Here is a 19,109-nt window from a genome sequence, read left to right on the forward strand (position 1 = left end):
AGGAAGGAAGGAAGGAAGGAGGAAGGAAGGAAGGAAGGAAGGAAGGAAGGAAGGAAGGAAGGAAGGAAGGAAGGAAGGATTAGAGGGGATTGGAGGTTACTGATATGAACATGATGGCTGATTCTATGGCTGTGTCTGTCTCATGGCAGAAAGGGGCTCCCAGCAGGTCTGGGAAGCAGTTGAACCTCAGAGCAACTGCTGGTGGGGAATACTTTTTAAACACAATGGGCTGAACACTCCCATTTATGAGACACTCCCTTCTAAAGCTTTCCCAAAGGGCACCAAAGGAATTTTCTTAGGTAAACCCACAGGGACAATGGCAGGTGTCATAGTGTAGAAGATGGACAGCAGGGAGACTGCTGGTGACTGACTTGAACCTTGACAAGTCAACCAGGACCCCATCGTTCCCACCACAGAACCCTAGAGAGTAAAGTTAGGGGGTTCAGTTAAAGTCTGGGGTGCTGTTCTCCTTCTTCCTCAGGGATCATTAGCCATTGGTCCATGGGTGGGGGGAAGAAGCAGAAGTGAGCAGGGCTTATGGGTCCAGCTTGTGGGTTGATGGAGATACTCTCCAGGAGACAGCCTCAGTGAATCAGATTGGCTTTATTCCAGCATCTAGGGGATATATAGGTTTGGGGATGGTAGCTAAGGAATCACCTAATTTGCATTAAACAGTGTGATCCTAGCATAAAGCTCCTATCATAAAGGACAAGTCTTAGCTATCATACGTGGAAGCACAACCCTATTGTAAGGCTCCTAGCACAATGTCTAATTCCTATATGGGCAACAGGGGGAAAGCTCTAGCAGGGAACTGTGCCAAGGGTCATGCTAGAGATAAATTAGGCATCCAGGTTCAGGGACAACATTCAGATAAAGTTGGCCTCAGGGCCTAGAGACCTTCTCCAAATAAGGATAAGCAGAAAGCAGGAAGCCTTACTAGGGAGGGAGTCCTCCATGTTGCTGAGCTCAGAGAGAGCTGCTGGGTCATGGGTAGACAGTACCGCTGACCAGCAGGACCCCCCAATACTGGGGGATGAGCTTGTGGGCATCCCCGGTATCCTTCTGTGACCCAAAGAACCACAGAGTTACCTCTCTCACCCCAGAAGAAGGCGATACTGAAACAGATATACTCTGGACTTGGGGTGGTCAAGCCCAGCAGATGACAGGGTGAGGTGCTAAAGGAAAACAGCACAAGGAGTCAGAATCCTTGTGAGAGGCAGACACCCAGCCAGCCAGGCTTATCTGTTGCACCTACCCCTCACAGAGGTCTGGGGATGCCTGGAAGCTAAAGAGACTGGTCAGGACAGACTAAATGACCCAGTTAGATCATGCTTGTTAGATCATCACTTAACAAGCCCCCAAAAACAGACAAGGAAAGTCTACAGGCTTTAAGTACCTCTTAACCATGAAGGGAAAACCACAGGGCCAAGCATTTGAGGGATGCCACTCATTTAAGGGCTCAGACTAACTAAGGACCCAAAAGTGAGCAAACAAAAAAGTGTGAGGTAGAGATCCTTGCTAATCTATTGCACAGGCTGTAGCGTCAGATTGCTGAGGTTCGAATCCCAGCTATGCCGCTTCCCAGATCTGTGGGCTAAGGTGAGCTGTTTCATTTCTCTGGGCATATTATATCACCTCTAGATTGGGAATGATAATATCTACTCTATTGTATTGTTAGGCAGGTTTAAATATGAGTTAAGATGAATGGTGCGTTTAGAAAAGCACCGTAGTCATATTAAGTAATATATAGTATTTAATAAATGAAAAACCAAATGCATGAAACACACGGAAGCACCAAAATGATTTAATTAGCATCCTCAGAAAGAGAAGAAGCAGTAATACATCCACAGATGCACTGGATGATATTAAAAAGGGACCTGTTGAGAAGAAGAAAAAAAACTGAAGATTAAAATACATTAAAATGCAATCTATAGGAGGACTGGGATTTAGCAATTCTACCCCAAAAGTGAAAATTAAAATACCAACAGATGTAAATGGGAGAGGAAAAAAACATAAAAATTAGAGAATCAATGCAGGAAAACTCCAGCATCTCCATAGTAGGAGTTCTGGAGTGGCAGAACTGAAGGACCAGGGGAGGCCATTGGGAAGGAATTGATGCAGCCCTTCCAAGTCCTGTCTGTGGTGGGGACAGACTATATAGGTCAAGGCAAAATTTTTGCAAAATCTGGGCTTGCAGAAATAAAAAAAGAGACATCTTAAATGTTTCTGGAGAGGAAGGAAATGGTCGTCTCTCTGGGATATGGAATCAGGTGTCAGGACCACACACAGGAGGCAGAGCATCTCTGTGGGTGAAGCCATGGTCCTTCCTGTCTGATACAGAATCCTACACTCACCAGAATGCAAATGATGTGTGAGTGCAGAACTGGGATTTAGAAAGATATGTCTTGGGTAGACTTTTCTGGAAGTTACTGCAAGATGAGAGAATAAAGACAGAAGAAGTTTCCTGTGGGAGTCTGGAAACAGAGAACCTGGCATAAAGAGAGTTTCAGATGCGGATGGAGAAAAGGGCAGGTGTGAGGAGGAGGCAGAGAGTCCAAAACAGAGCAGGCCGCTGTGGGCTCCAGGAGGGACCACTTTTGTGGATCTGGCCAGTCCTGAAAGGCATTTCAGAGTTCTGCTCCCAGGCCAGGGCTCCAGGAGAGAAAATGGGACAAACGAGAAAGCAGAATGCTGAGCCAAACAAAACCAAAGGCGGGGGAAAATTAAAAAACCTGAAATCACAACCCTCGATGGGGTTGGAGAGAGGGCTCAGTCGGTAAAGCACTTCCTTCAAAAGCATGAGGGCCTGTGTTCAATTCCTCAGAACCCAAATAAAAAGCTGACATGGTTTGTGGCTATAGCCCCAGCAATAGCAAGGTGGAAGATGGGGATAGGTGGTTCCTTGCCGCTCACTGGCCAGCTAGCGTGACCTATTTGATGAAGTTCCAGGCCTCTGAGAGGCTTTGTCTCAAACAGAAGGTAGAGGGTGCCTAAGAAACAACCCCTGATGTTATCCTCCAACTTTAACACGCATGCCATCATCCATACACTTGTACCCATACACACAAGAACACACAAGCACATGTCTTTCTATGTTACAAGACTGGACTGTGGACAATATCCATATAGTCATAAGTATGTAAAAACTAAACACTAATTGATTCGAAGTCTATACTTGTATTCAGAGGGTTACCAGAAAGGAAGTGTACATCATAGCATCCCATGGAAGAAGCCCACATATTCATTTTCCATGGTAAGAGCTCAGGAGAAAGCATGTCGAAGTTGTACCACTAAGACATAACTGACAAGCAGTTGTTACCTGTGAAAGGTAAACATGAACATAGGAAAGACAGTTCAAGCAGTGAGCTTAAAGTTGATGCTTCGGAGGAAAGAGACTTGGTGGGGGGGGGCTGGGGGATTCAGAGATGGATCAGGAAACTGATGTTTTTCATTCAGTGCCTTGCAGCACCATTTAGCTTTTAAAATTATGTACATAGACTGCTTTGATAAATACAAAAGTTAAATTAAAAATAACCATAAATTTTTACCATAGCTGGAAGGCCTGAGCAGCCATCAGGGAGAATATATTTCCTACCCCCCATTACAAATGGGACACAGCAAGAATGAGATTGATGGTTGCCATGGTTTCGTCAGCATCTCTGCTCCCAGTAAAAACTCTTGCCATGGTGCCAGGTCCTAAGGACTTCCCAAGAATAAGAGGCTGCGGCTCTGGCCTGAATTCTGAAGAGTCCAGAGCACAGTGACATGCAGCCACCAGCTGAGATGCCCCGTTCACTTTCAGAGAAGGGCTTTGCTTTGTGCTGGGTGGGCATCTCCACAGGTGCCCGAAGACTCGGGAGGAGTGATGCTATTAATTAGATGTGCTGCTGGAGGCCAGCATCTATGAAGCAACCTGATTTTTATCTGGCTGGAGACTTACTAAGTGTGATGCAGAAAGCACATACGATCTTGTTACAGGTCCCAGCCAGTCAGCAGTCCAAAGAGAATATGCAGGGAGCTGATGAAACAGACCCACCCTTTGTAATCATGACTCCTCTTTAGGAAATCTTCACTCAGCACCCACTGTGTGGTTAGGCATCTTGGGGATACAGGCGAAGATCCAGGCTAGGTTTTCAAGAGTATACAATCTAAAGACTTTCTGGGGTGTCCATATATAGGTCTGGCATAGTTCAAAATCTTTTCATTTTATACCTTTTCTATCCAGTGTCTAAGGAGTGGCCAAGTCTTCACATTGTGGTCAGGGAACATGAATGAGCGCCATTGGGTGCTATAACCACTAGAATAAAAATAGAGAACGCGGGAGGAGGCGTCAGCCCCAGAAGGGAGGGAAAGAGTATCTCAGGGGAGCTGCAGAGAAGAAATGACCTTGGCATCCCCATTTACGAGGCAATACGTGGGAGTTAGAGGTGACTGTGTAGTTATGGGTTGCTGAAATCTCGAGTACAGAGAGAAGAAAGCCAAGATCAGCCCGGAGCGTGCTAGGCTGACTTCTAGGTAGAGGCCAAACCATCTAGTAACTGGCCTGGTGTGCTTTACTAAAATGTAGATGTGGGGTCTGGAAGTGCGGCTCACTTAAGAGCACTGCAGTTCTTTCAGAGGAACCAAGTTCCTCTGAAACTTCATACGCGCGCGCACACACACACACAAATGACAATAATTAATAAGATAATTACTGATGTGGGTCTGGAAGTCAGTCCTCATCCAGAAGCCTGGGCTCAGCTAAGAGCATGTTAGGCATGCAGAATCTCAGGCCTAGACCACTGTTTCCCACCACAGAGGCTGGAGAATGCCTTCTTAACAGCAAAGCCTTTCTCTTAGATCACCACACGTGAAAACCTGCATGTTTTTGTATTCCCTGATTGAGAAAATAGTCAAACACGGTTGCTATGAATTCTCTCTCACTTAGGATGAATCTTGAATTTGGTACACTTACCTGTCGGTATGATACAAGATCCACTCAGGAGCCTCATCAAACCTGACTTCTGCTGTCCACATTTTCATGAATAGAATCATATTTATCCACTAACTGCCTCTCTAATTTCAGAGACATGAGCCTCCCCAGTGGCTTTTCAAAGGTGCCATCTCCCACATGCTCATCGTCCAACCCAGTGATCAGCCTTCTTATCAAGCAATTTATCTTCTCTGAGCCCAAATGCACTAGGGAAAGACGTAATTTTTTAAAAAAAATCCTTGGGGTACATCTTTTTGTAATGGAGCTGGGCTGAACTCCATACCTGGCGCCTTCACTGATCCCTGCTTTGCAAAGATTCTGTTTAGCAGAATCTGTGTAGCCACACTTCTTGGTGCCTGGCCAAAATTTCACATTCCTATCTCTTTTCCCAGCATGGACACCAGGCCCTGCATTATAGGAGGTGCTATTGATCCTCTGATCCACACACACAGGAATTTCTAACCCTTTCACTGTTGACATATCTAACAGCTGCCAAGAAGCAAGTCTCTTCCATAGTGCCCTAGCTAAGTAGTATTGAATCCAGGATTGGAATCTATATCTGACTGGGTCTACCTCGGTCCTTTCCACTTTAAAATGAAAAAATGTATAAGGCTGGAGAGATGGCTCTCAGTTAAGAGCTCTTGCAGAGGACCTGAGTTTGTTTTTTCGCACCTACATCAGGCTGCTCACACTGCCTGTAACACCAGCGCCTTCTGGTCTCCGTGGGCACCTGCATACACATGTACACACATGCACATGCATGCACGAACACACACATACACACACACACACACAGAGAGAGAGAGAGAGAGAGAGAGAGAGAGAGAGAGAGAGAGAGAGAGAGAGAAAGAGAGTCACACAGAGGAAGAAAGAAAAGGAAGAAAGAAAAGAAAGGGGGAGAGAGAGAAGATAAAAATATATTTAAGATTTCTTTGAGTAACAGTTCAACAAAGTATCACATTTTTGTCCTAGGGTCTTTAAAATATTAGTGTGTTCCAAGACTCCTCAGCAGGGATTGCCACTTTCCCCAAAGTCATGTAGCCATTCAATAGCACCTCCCAGGGCACCAGTCATTAGAACACTGTGTTTCGTGTGTTGCACTGGCCCAGGACAGACAACTGAAGCCATCCTGCAAGGGGACCCAGAGTTGATTTTTATTTTCTTCTACCAAAAGCTCGGGTAACCTCGAACTGTCACATGAAAGCAAAGGAGCTTGTTCGTGTCCACCTCATATTGGATTGTCTTCCTCAGGGCTACTGCCTTCCTGGGTCTGTCTACAAGGAAGGAGCAAAGAGGAAGGACAAGACACGTACACTCCAGTTTTAGATAGACAGCAGTTCATGGTTTCCTGATTGGAAAAAATCAGCCCATCTGATTTGATATGAGCTCTGAACGGTCGTGTCTGTTTTTTAAATCTGTTTTTTCAAATGAGATGCAGTGAAGTTAAGAGATTTACACATCGCCCTTGTCTTAGTCACTGTCCTATTGCTGTGAGGAGACACCATGACCACGGCAGCTCTTAGAAAAGAAAACATTGAACTGGGGGCTTGCTTATGGTTTCAGAGGTTTAGTCCGTTATCATCATAGTGAGATGCCTGGTGGTGCACATGGTACTGGAGCAGTAGCTGAGAGCTTTACATCCTGGTCCACAGGTCCAGTCAGAGAGAACCTGGGCCTAGTGTGGGCTTTTAAAACTTCAAAGCCAACCCACAATGACACACTTCTTCCAACTAGTCTCTACCTCCTTCAACCAGGCCACACCTCCTAATCCTTCTAATTCTTTCAAACAGCTCCACTCTCTAGTGACTAAGCATTCAACTATTTGAGTCTGTAGATCACCACAGTTCCTAGCTCACAGCAAGTTAAAGCTAAAACTAACCCAGAAGATCAGCCCCCACATCGTTTTAACAAACAAACAAAAAGGTGTAAGACTCTGAAGAGAGAATGCAACCTCTCTGGGACCACATGGCTGGAAATCAGTTAGCTCATTGGTTCCGGTGCCCAATTCCCGCTGATGAACCCACCTGCTTCCCTTGCCAGATCTTGGGGCCCTCTGATTTCTCAAGTGCCCGCACAGGCACAGGGACCAAAAAAATGTTTCTGGTGGAACTCAAAGAGCGTCCAACGGTCCCTTTCTACCTGGTCCCTTGAGTACCAGTGCCAGGACTCTTGTCCCCACCATGGTCACTGTTAAACTCTCACTGAGCTTTCTCAGGACCTAGAGATGAACGAGGAGGAGCTGCTGAGCCCACCATAGGTTAGCATGTTCTCCCTTGCATCCCTGACTAGCTTAGAGACTATGGGCATGTTATTGGGCAGCCAGTGAGTCATGTGACCAGTAAATAAATGACAGAGGGAAGTGAGGACTAAGACATTTGGATGCTGGGGTTGCCTGGCTGTCACCTACCAGGCTACACTGGCCACTCCCTCCTCTGTGAACCTCGGTCTTCTCACCTGAAAACTGCCAAGTTTGTTGAATTGTTGAAGGTTCTAGAGCTCTTGTTGCACCAGAGTCCTCTGCATCCACATATCCTAGTCTCTGGATCTGTTCGTGATTTTCCCTAGGTTTTGGTTTCTTCATAACATAAACGATGAATAAAATACAGTGCAGTGGAGATATGGGCAGCCGCTACAGCTTGGCTGGAAAAACCCAGTTAGGCTGCGAAACCCCCATGCTTACTGTTCTTGTGCCAGTGTTGTGGTTTATGAGTCCCAGAGAAGGCTGGAAACTCAGGAGGCTCAGGATCCTGGCCTACGAAGCCTCAATGGACCCCAACCCAGTAGAGAACATGGCCAGGGATACCGAAAGGCACCAAGTGTCTAAGTAAAGCCACACACAGGAAGGCAGAGAACAGGGAGGTCAAAGCTTGATTCTAGATTGGCTTTGTGTAACTAGGTCATGTTACCTCACTGAGCCTCTGCTTACCCATCTATACAATGGGGACACTGCCCTGGCAGAGTACCTTTGAGGAATAAATGAGATGAGCAGTTTACCTCTGATCACATCTATGCCTTTCTTGCTTCCTTGCCGTTCTTGAGCTAGGCCGAGTACATCCTGTGTCCTGGACATTTAGGCTTTCTGCGTGCTTTCCCTAGGTCATCTCACACTTCTCCACTCCTTTGACCTGGGTTTATAGTACAAATACCAGAGCCTAAGACCTCCTCAAAATCCCATCCAAGAAAGGCATACCTTGCCCCTCCCCCACTGCTCCTCCTAGTACATGCCAAACACACAAGCATGACATCATGAGTGTTCCTGTTTGCTGCTACCCCTCCCCAGAACATAGCTCCAGAAAGACAGAGACTCTGCCTGCTTTGCTGCTAGACTCCTGCTCTTTAACAAACAAAAATGCCCACAGGCGGTATTGGGGTCCAGGAAGGGTCATCACTCAATCTTAATGGTCAGATAATTAACAAGACAACTAAGGATCAAAACAAAAAGTCCTAAATATTGGGCACTGAGTGGTGGAGAGACAGCTTGGAGGAGGGGGTGACAGTAAAACGGACAGAGGCTAACCAAGTGGAGCTGAGGAAGGGCTAGCTAGCCCAAGCAAAGAGGACTGGAAGACAGCACAAGATAAAACACAAGCCAGGCCGGGCGGTGGTGGCGCACGCCTTTAATCCCAGCACTCGGGAGGCAGAGTCAGGTGGATCTCTGTGAGTTCGAGACCAGCCTGGTCTACAAGAGCTAGTTCCAGGGCAGGCTCCAAAACCACAGAGAAACCCTGTCTTGGAAAACCAAAAAAAAAACAAAAACAAAAACAAAAACAAAAACAAAAACAAAAACACAAGCCAGAAACAATGTGTGATGTTAGTGGCACAGCAAATGGCTGAGTTCTTCCTAACCTTGACTCTGCCTTTTAAGCATCACAACCCCTCCCCCCGGAAAAAAATCTCATGGCGTCCATAGTCATTTACAGATGGGGGACAGGGGGTGGGGAGTGAGACCCCAGAAAGTGAATAACCTGTGAGAGCCTGAGAGATGGATTTGACTTCACCCTGCCTAGCCCCGGACCTCCAAGCAGCTCACCAACCATCCCAGGTTCTCTGTCCTTCTCTCCCTCCAGGTAGGAGAGCCATGTGCTTCAGCCTGCTCAAAACACCTGGCTCACTCATTTGGGAAAGGGGTACACCATCTTAGGGATGAGTCTTGAAGGGGGGTGTAGATGAAGGTGGGGGGAGTAGATCTAGGCCTGGTGATACAATCTACAGACTGGAAGAGTTCACACAACTCAGGGATAAGCTGGGGTAAACTGTGGAAGCTAGCCTGCCCCTGAAGAGGGTGAGATCTCCATCCTTAAGGACACGCAAACAAAATGGCAGCTCTTCCAGGAACAGTGGTCTAGTGGGAACTCCACTGTCTCTCCAGGGTTAAATGAAAGATTCCTTGGGGCCTTTACCAATCGAAACTCAGGCAGAACTCAGGGGTACCCTCCACTGGATAATAAGAGGAGAGATTGATCCAGGGCTGTTTACAAAAGAGCAGGCAAAACATAGAAAAGCAACAGGGTTCCCTCAAGGTCTGGGACTAAGAACAGGGAGCAGGGAGGCATTGTTCACTAGGGAAGAGGGGAGAGAGCTGCTCTCAAAAGTCAGAGAGAACATGGGCCAATTTGACACAAACTAAAGTGGGAAGAAGCAGCCTCATTTGAGTAATTGCTCACACTAGATTGGTCTGTGGGCGTGTCTTTGGGGCATTGATTTGATTAATAGTTGATGTAAGAGGGTGCAGCCCACTGTGATTCTGCATCAGACTCCTGCCTTGAGTTCCTTCCTTGGCTTCCTTCAAGGATGGGCTGTCACTGTAAGCCAAACAAGCCCTGTCCTCCCTTAGTTGGTTTTGGTCAGAGAGTTTTATCTCAGAAAAAGAGAAGCAAACCATGAGCAGAGTGAGGACACTCCCAAACTCCCAGGACCCCCACCCCCACCCTCTCCTCGGTCTGAGCTGTGGTCCTCTAGAGTGACAAGCAGCTGACCACCATGATCCGGCATATAGGGAAGCTGGCTGTCTTAGGGTTTCTATTGCTGTGATGAAACACCGTAGCCCAAAGCAGCTTGGAAAGGAAAGGATTTATTTCAGCCTAGTTCCACATCACAGTCCATCACTGAGAGATGCAGGACAGGAACTCCAGTAGGGCAGGAACTCCAGTAGGGCAGGAACGTGGAGGTAGGAACGGATGCGGAGGCCAATAAGGGGTGCTGCTTACTGGCTTGCTCCTCATGGCTTTCTTGACCTACTTTCTTATGGCACTCAGGCCTCCCAGGCCAGGGGTGGTACTGCCCATAGAGAGGTGGGCCCTTCTGCATCAATCATTGAAAGACCCTTGTTTTCAAGGGTGGTGGGAGAAATCCCCCAGACTCAATAATTCAGGCCAACAGATGCAATCAGCAAGAGGTGTCTTTATTAATTACACAGGCGCCTGTGGGTGCAGCAGCATCTTACACCAACTGCACACACCCCGGGCAAATTCAAACAGCCATATTTATAGGGAAAAATGACTACATAAGAGGGTAGTGTAGCACAAGCATTTCATTGGCTCTCAAATTGGTGGGCTTAGCTCATCCTGGGAATGGCCCCATGTCTATTCTCGAATTTCCCCGGAAAACCATAATGACAGATAAAACACCCTGCAGCGAGTTTACAGTTTAGATAGGATATCTTGGGGGGGGGGGTGGAGTATCCCTTCTCCTTAGTCCCGAAAAACCACAAAGCTAGATATAGCACTCTGTCTCTCTCCTTAGCCTGGTCAGTGAGTCTGCAACCCATAGATATCCAGTTTTAGCATCAGCTGAGCCCGGGGGCCCAGCTAAATTTCAGCAAAGTTTAACATAGTACTTGGGCACGGGGGTCTTTCAAGTATGGGGGTTTTTTCATCATCAATCAAGAAAATGCCCCACCTGCCTACAGGTCAATCCTACTGAAGCTTTTTCTCACCTAAGATTACTTCTTCCTGACTGTGGTGGCGCACGCCTTTAATCCCAGCACTTGGGAGACAGAGGCAGGAGGATCTCTGTGAGTTCGAGACCAGTCTGATCTACAAGAGCTAGTGCCAGGACAGGCTCCAAGCTACAAAGAAACCCTGTCTTGAACAACAAAAAAAAAATCCCAGATGACCCTTGCTTGTGTCAAGTTGCCCTAAAGACTGGCCAGCACAGGGACAAACACCTCAGCCTGAGATTCCTCTCTTGCACCAGTGTTCTACTGATCCTTCATTCCCTGACTACCTCCTCAACCAGATGCCAGAGGGCAAGAGAGATACCACCAGTAAATTCCCAAAGCCCCCAATAACCTCCCCAGACCAGAGAGCATTGGGGAGACATGGCACAGGAGTGAGTGAGCAGCAGCTGTCCTGCACTGGGAGACATCCCCTCTAGAGTGCCATCCCCCTGTCTCAAGCTGCCCTTGAAGCTGCCCCCCCCCACATACACACACATAATCACTGTAATAAAGTTAGTTTTGTCCAAAACAAGATCGCTTTGTAGCAACACGTCCCTCGCTTGAGCCTAGAAAATTCCCTCTGCTTTCAGAGCCACTTTTCTTCCTCCTTCTCTCTGGTGCTTATTTCCTCCGCGTGTTTCCTGTAATTTGCAAAGATTAAAGATTTAAGCTCCTTTGATTGCCCTGTACTTTCCCTGCCCCGTTATGCATTCTTCCCGCCACTCCTGCCTTCTCCCGCGGAGCTCCCAAATCCATTCTGCTCGCACAGAAAACACCTCCCCAGGTAAATCTCACCTTGTGCGTGCCAGGCCACGCTCCCAGAGAAGGCTGGCAGAGCCTGGCTTCCGCAGGCTGAACTCTGCTGAGCGACGCTCCTCGTGATTCAGAGCCATCATTCATGTTAAGCTCTCTGGGGTTCGGCTCCATCCCAATTAGCACGGGCTTCTAAGGCTGTGCCCCTTGCTCTCAGCTCTCTCACACTCTGCATCACTCAGGCTTTGAGTCCTGGTGTTCAAGGACGTGTAAACAAATCCTTCACAGCACCGGGGTCTGCGCCTTTGAAGGAGGCCGTGTTGTAGCATTTGGTGGTGAGAGTGATGTGAACCGCAGCGGGGCTATCGGGACAGTCACACTGGATCCCTGCTCACAGGGGCCACCAGCCCAGTGTGATGCTGTCACTACCACCTATGAATTCTTGATTTTTTTTATTTGGAATTTATTCCCATAAGTAAATGTTGGCAGGCCCTCTATAATTTTTTACACTGTTTTCCAACAAGGAGCCCACATTGGCTTTTTGTCCTATGCCGGTGGTCCCAGATACAGTTTTCATTGTGGCTGTTGTGCAGGCTGTCCCCCTGCCATCTCAGCAGGTGAGACCTGTGGGTCGCAGACACTGGTGTTTCCCTGTTCCTCCAGAACCTGGGTGGATGCAGCAGGTCTCAGAGCAGGGACAGGTCCCAGGGCAGGGACAGGTCCCAGGGCAGGGATAAGTCCCAGGGCAGGGAACAGCGGGTATGTGTGGGGGTTTAGGCCCTCACTCATTTGTTCATTCAGTATTTATGAAGCTCTGCTGTGTGTCAGCCGTGTGGTGGCGGAACTGGGGAACTGACCATGAAGTATATATGCCTGTTCATGGCTCTGCTTTCAGACCCTCAGAACTGCAGGGCACCTGCTCACACTGAATGAACCACATGAAGAATGCCAGGTTAAAAAACAGTCTTTGGGGCTATGTAGAAAAACCCTGTCTTGGAAAAGACCAAAAAAAGTGAAAAAATAAAAAATCAAGAGACTTGGCTTTAAGCCCTGGCTATGCCCTTGCCTTGCTGTGTGACCTCGGGCACGTCATCCTTTCTCTGGACTCTAGCACTGTTTCTCCAAATGTGGCTCCGATAACCTATAAAGAATTCCTGGAAATGAAGGGTCCTGGTTCTTACCATAATGTCTGAGTCAGAATTTCTAGTGCTAGTTCCTATGTATCAAAGAGAAAGGGAGGTGGGGGGGGGGGGAGAATATGATAGACTATGAGATCTCTGGGTGATTTCAACAAATATTCTAGAACCTCAAAGGTAGGGGATCTGAGGTTATGTTTGGTTCTAATAAACTGTATTTGGTTCCTCAGCTCTCAATAAAGTGCCTGTCATATTCAGGAACTGATTGAGATGGGGAGCCAAAGGAGCAGGGGCTGGAGTGGACTGCCATTCACAAGTAACCTGGAGAACAATCCAGAGGGAAATAAAGGGCAGCTCTAGGGAGGAGTAGAAGCAAGCTCTCTCTAGAGACATGGAAATGAGACTTGGGGACAGTGGAGCTGGATAACCGAAAACTACAGCTTGGTCTGCCCATAAATCCACCCGCGTTTGCTGTTCAGATCGACACCGGAGTAGCCCAGAACCTCTGTGGACAAGGGATACACAGGGAAAGCTATTCAAGAAGGCAGGATAGTGACTGTGGAGTCACCATCATGCCTGTAACCCTGAGAAGGCTTGTGGTTGGATGCTCCACCACTGTGCTCTCCAGTAAGTCACCAGCTACATAGTGGCTCGGCCAATTTGTTCCCATTAGTTAAAATAAAAGGCCCAGTTTCTCAATCATTGGAACCACACTTCAGGGTTACAGAGCATGGCGCGGCGCCTTCCTTGCAGAAATTTCCTCTTGCACAGCACTAGTCCAGAAGAGCAGAAACTGGGAGTGGGGGAGAAAGGGCCTGAGAGACGACCTCGCCAACCTGAGTTTGGATCTCCAGCTCCCACACAGAAGCTGGGCAGAGCAGAACACACCAGTAAGGCCAGAGCTGACAGAGCGGCCACAGGTGGAACCATAAAGGGCTTTGGCCTGCCAGTTTTGTCAAATCAGTGAGCTCCAGTTCCGTGAGAGATTCTGTCTTTAAAAATTAAGTTGGAGGGTCTAGAGAGACGACTCATTCTTAAGAGTGTGCACTGATCTTACAGAGGGCCTAAATTTGAATTCGATTCCTAGCACCCATGTTGAGCAGCTCACTACAGCCTATAACTGCAGCTCCTCTAGGATCCATGAGTGCATATACCCACACACAGACACACACAGAGACACACACAGGAGAGAGACAAGGTTAAGAAGAAAGCTTTTTAAAAAATAAGTTGGAGAGCAATTAAGAACGATACCAATGACCATAGTGCAGATATACCTGCACACATCCATACAAACACGTACATACAACATGAACACAATGAACATACACACACAGAGAGAGAGAAAGAAAGAGAGAGAGAGAGAGAGAGAGAGAGAGAGAGAGAGATCCATCATCTGCTCCTCTCATCCATCCAATTGCTGTTAACGTAAAATAAAATGAGCTTGCTTTAGGTTTACTTGCTCCTACAGCTACTATTATACAGCTTCTGGAATAAACCAAGGCCTCTTGCAAAACCCCAGCCCAGTCTGATTGTTCCCGTGTGGTTCTCACTGGCCAGGTTCCGTGGGCTGATTGTTTTGTCCATTACTTATGGACACCAGCCGTGCTGAGCCCATCTTTACTGGCTAGAAGGCCTCCTAAGCCCAGCTGTATAGCAGCTTCCATGAGCTAGAAACAAGTGCCGGCAGCTTACCGTTCCTTCCCAGGGCTCCCTGAAAGCACTCCCGAGCATCCTTGTAACTTCAGCGTCCCACGATTCTCAACTGCTCTAGCCTGTGCTTGGGCTACTCATTCCCTTTCTTGGGTAGAATTTAGGGAACATGGCTGCTGGAACTGGCACCCTACTCTCACTCAGTGTTCCTCCCTGACTGAAAACCCCTCCTTAAGAATCTACCAGCCATGGGCGAGGCTAGGGTCTGGGAGGGATAATAAGTCTCTCACCATAAGTAAGCACATTCTCCACTATCTATAGGAGATAGCGATACAGAACCATAGGTGAACAGGAACCTGTGTACGTGGTATTTGGATAGTGTCTTAGTTACTTTATAGTACTGTGAAGAGACACCATGATCAACTTATAGGAGAGTTTATTAGGGCTTACAGTTTCAGAGGGTGAGTCCTTGATCATCGTGGCAGGAAGCATGGCAGCAGGAAACAGGCATGGTAGCTGGGAGCTTTCATCCGGATCCACAAGTAGGAGGCAGAGAGTTAACTGGGAATGGGCATGGGTGTTTGGAACTGCACATCCACACCCAGTAATACACCCCCTCCAATAAGGCCACATCTCATAATCCTTCCCAAGCAGTTTAACTAACTCTAGACCAGTGTTGAAACATATGAGCCTGTGGAGCCCATTCTCATTCAAACAATCACAGGTAGGGCAATCTGGGTGAACAAACCACAGAACAGTTGACCACTAGAGGGGCATATGTATATATAGCTTGCCTATGATTCTGTCCCAGTGTATGAAGCCCCATCTGAAGCCATACCCTGGCAAAGCCATACCCCTTTTCATGAAGCCTCATATCAGCCACTGGATGCCGTGTCTAAATTATGAAAGTACAGCCTATCTCCAAACCGCAGACCAGGCCAAGCCTGCCTCAGTCAGTAACTGGCACACTTTCTACAGTCTTAATATCCCTGTGACTGCCCCCAGCCCTCTTCTTCTCTGGCAGCTTTGGTGCGGCCCAGACCTTCCCTAAACCATGGACCCAGCACTGACATATCCTTCCTCCCTCCCTAATACTCACCTTCTACTCCAGTTCCCCTCATTTTGGCATGTACCCACCTTCTCCCCACTCTTTTCTTTGGAAACATTTCATTTGGAATCCAGACTGGCCTTGCCTGTTAGTAAGTGGGTGCGCTTCAGTTCCAGAGAACCCACTCGTTCATTCAGTAGGTGTCTGGATGTCCTGGTGAAGAGGCCTGAGCCAGAGCTCAGCTCTGCACTTAAAGATGTTGCAGCCCGAGGAAGGAGACGGGCAGCTAGGGAACAGTCACAGAGTCTCGCAGAGCTCTGGCATGTGGATACAAGAACTACAAGAGAAGGGGTCGTTCTGGGTGGGGCTGAGGGATGAGTTCTTTAAGGCAAATACGGTAGGCATCAGGCGGACAACGCAGAAGGACACTTGAGGCAAGGGATTTGTGTGTCTATGTGCTACGGGAACCAGCAACAGACAATCCTGGCAGCCTTGGAAGGCGTGACCACACGGACTATTCTCAGAGCAAGGCTGGAAGTGGGGGCGAGAGAGCAGGGCTGCAGAGCCAGGCTCCTTCCTCATAGGCAAAGGGGGAGGGGGAGCTGTACGGGTTTGTACTTCGGAACCTCATCTGTAAGCTGATGCAATCCCCCTGGTGCCTGCTGTGCTCCACCAACAGTGAGCACAACTTACTAAGAAGCCAAGCTCTGCCTCTCCTGTCCCTTTTGACTGCCAAGGGCCATTTCTCCCGTCTGGGCTGTCAGGGCGGCCTCTTCTATGGATGCCTATCTTGTGAAGCTCAGAGGAGGCAGGTGTTCAAGCAAGCCCTGTGTTTTTGTTTTTGATTCTATACACTGTTTTTCTCTGCCTGACGTTCTCATCTTCAGCTCATGGCCCAGGAAAGAATTTAGTAAATAAAATATAAGAGCTTCAGAGGCTGTCTCCAGGAGGCTGGATGGCAGCTTGGGAAGGAATGTTACTCATCTTCTAATGGCATTTTACAAATATGGTGGCTGAGACAGGGAGGTAGCCTAATTGACTTGAATTAGATTCACATTCTGGCTGTAACAGAAAACAACACATTTTTTTTTCCTAATTCTAAGGTCACACAGGCTGGAAAGTTGGCTCGTTGGTTAAAAGCACACACTGCTCTTCCAGAGGAAGAGTGCCAGCAACCACAGCCCATGGTTTACAATCTCCTCAGCTCCAGCTGCTCTGGCTTCTGTAAGCACCTGAACTCATGTGCACATACCACACACAACTTAATAAAAATGCATCTTTTTAAGAAATTCTAGACAGGCATAGTGGCTCACGCCTTTAATCCCAGCCCTTGGGAGGCAGAGTTTGAGATCCGTCTTATCTGTATAATGAGTTACAGTACAGCCAAAGCTACAGAGTGAGACCTCGTCTCAAAGAGATAGACAGGCAGGCAGGCAGGCAGACAGACAGACAGACAGACAGACAGACGGACAGACGGACAGACAGATAAAAATAAAAGTTCTAAGGTCCTGGGCTAGGGAGATGACTTAGTAGGTAAAGTACTTAGGCCACTATGGAGACATGAGTTCAATTACCCAGAACCCGTGTGGAAGAGCTGGGTATGGTGGTATGCACCTGTAACCCCAGCATTTGTGGGTTAGAGTGGCTTAGAGACAGGTGGCTCTCAGGGACTCTCCCGCCTAGCAGAAATACTGAGCAGCAGGTTCAGGGAGAGATACTGTTTCAAAGTAATAATGGAGGAGGAGAAGGATGATGATGATGGTGATGATGATGGTGGTGATGGTGATGATGATGATGATGATGATGATGATGATGATGATGATGATGATGATGATGATGATGATGATGAGATAGGGAGAGCAACTGATGAAGACATCCTGATTTCAGCCTCTGACCTCCACAGGCTCCCACACAAGTGAGCTACTCACGCACATATAGTACTCATACACATACAATACACACACACACACACGTTCTAAAGTCACAATTCTTAAATGATCTTTCATAGCTTTTACAACCAAGGCTGTCTGCAAGGTTCTGCTGAGTTTCTTTTGAAGGCTCTGTGGGGAAGTCCGTGCTCTGACTCTTTCCAGCTTCTAGAAACTGCATCCATCTCTTAGCTGGTGACTCCTTCTCCCTTTTCAAAGCCAGAAGCATGGCCTCTTTGCTCTCTTTCTCTAACTCTGGTCCCTGCTCCCTGTCACAAGGACCCCCTATGACGGCGCTGAACCCATCCACACAATGCAGGTTACTCTCTATCTCAAGATCCTTCACTGCCCCATCTCTGGAAAGTCACAGGCTCAGGGTTCAGTGCTGCAGATGTGGGGTCATTATTTCTACTACTCAATACCTTTGGTGTCCCCGAGAGCTGCTCAGCCCCAGGCCCTCGTGAGCACCTACCGTCCCTGACCTGCGGCTCTGTCCACATTTGTTCTTTCAGAGGAGACAACGTTTGAAGCAGGAGTGAAGGTTCAGATCCACAGTCAGTCTGAGCCGCCTTTCATCCAAGAGCTGGGCTTTGGGGTGGCTCCAGGGTTCCAGACCTTCGTGGCCACACAAGAGCAGAGGGTAAGTTTCCCGTGCTCCCCAGATCATGGGTCCTCAGTTTAGTCCAGTTACCTCAGAAGCATGAGGAGAAGTGAGAAAATACTAAGTAAATGCAGTTCTCCAGAACCTTCTATTGACTCCTAAAATCACCTGTGCAAGAAGTGAAATGTAACTTCCTTTTTTGTTTCACCGAATGCTTGAGTATTCTTTGTTCCCCCAGAACATTCTACCACTCCTTTTGTTATTTAGTTACTCATTGCCAGTGAATGCTAAAACAAACCGCTACACCAGATTTGATAGTCTTAGCATTTGTATTAATGAAATTCAAAGCAGCCTACAAAAGGAAAGGGATGAAGCAGTCTCTAGCTCTCCCTGCTTAAGAAGAGCAAAGCCTCTTCCTGGAGTTTCCCGCCCATCCTTTGATGAAGCCTTGGGCAGAGTCCCACCCAGCCAGCAGGGTCTGCAGGAAGGCAGGGAGAGGGCTGGCACCATTCATGTCTAAAGTGGGTTTTACATCTCAGAAGGGAGATCGTCTCAGACGCTCAGTAGGGAGGCCGTCTCAAAGCAGAGCAGCCAGAGACAAACGCGGTTTCTTTCTCCAACTTCCTGATATTTGCTGTCTGCTTTGCCGGAACTTAAAGAGAGTCCCCATCCAAGCCAACCAAGACAGTTAACTGGGTGAGAAAGAGTCATGTGTGGTGGGAGGCTCCTGCTGAGGGGGAAGTGGTTACAGAGCATAAAGATGAGGTTAGCCCATCGTGTGATTAGAGTTTGACTCTGTCATCTTTCACCTGGTACTGGCTACAGCTCTTTAGACACATCATAAAGTGATGTTCTGAATTAAAAACTTGTTTTAGATCCATCAATTATATATATATATATATAATATATATATATTATATATATATGTATTTGGATTTTTGAGACAGGGTTTCTCTGTGGCTTTGGAGCCTGTCCTGGAACTAGCTCTGTAAACCATGCTGGTCTCGAACTCACAGAGATTGCCTGCCTCTGCCTCCCAAGTTGATGTCTCTTTAAAGAACTGCCTGTTTTCTACAAATGCTG

General features: G+C 47.6%; 1 protein-coding gene across 2 annotated transcripts in view; it reads left to right on the forward strand.

Annotated features, from left to right (window-relative positions):
• The window catches only part of Asic2 (acid sensing ion channel subunit 2), a 1,090,353-nt gene that overhangs the window by 998,388 nt on the left and 72,856 nt on the right, over positions 1-19,109 (forward strand). For both annotated transcript variants that reach the window (XM_005349398.2, XM_005349397.2), the window contains exon 3: positions 17,938-18,065. In XM_005349398.2, the coding sequence (XP_005349455.1) occupies positions 17,938-18,065 (128 nt within the window). The remainder of the gene's footprint in view (positions 1-17,937; positions 18,066-19,109) is intronic.

The sequence above is a fragment of the Microtus ochrogaster genome, chromosome 7, assembly GCF_000317375.1.
Source record: "Microtus ochrogaster isolate Prairie Vole_2 chromosome 7, MicOch1.0, whole genome shotgun sequence".
Taxonomy (NCBI): Eukaryota; Metazoa; Chordata; class Mammalia; order Rodentia; family Cricetidae; genus Microtus; species Microtus ochrogaster.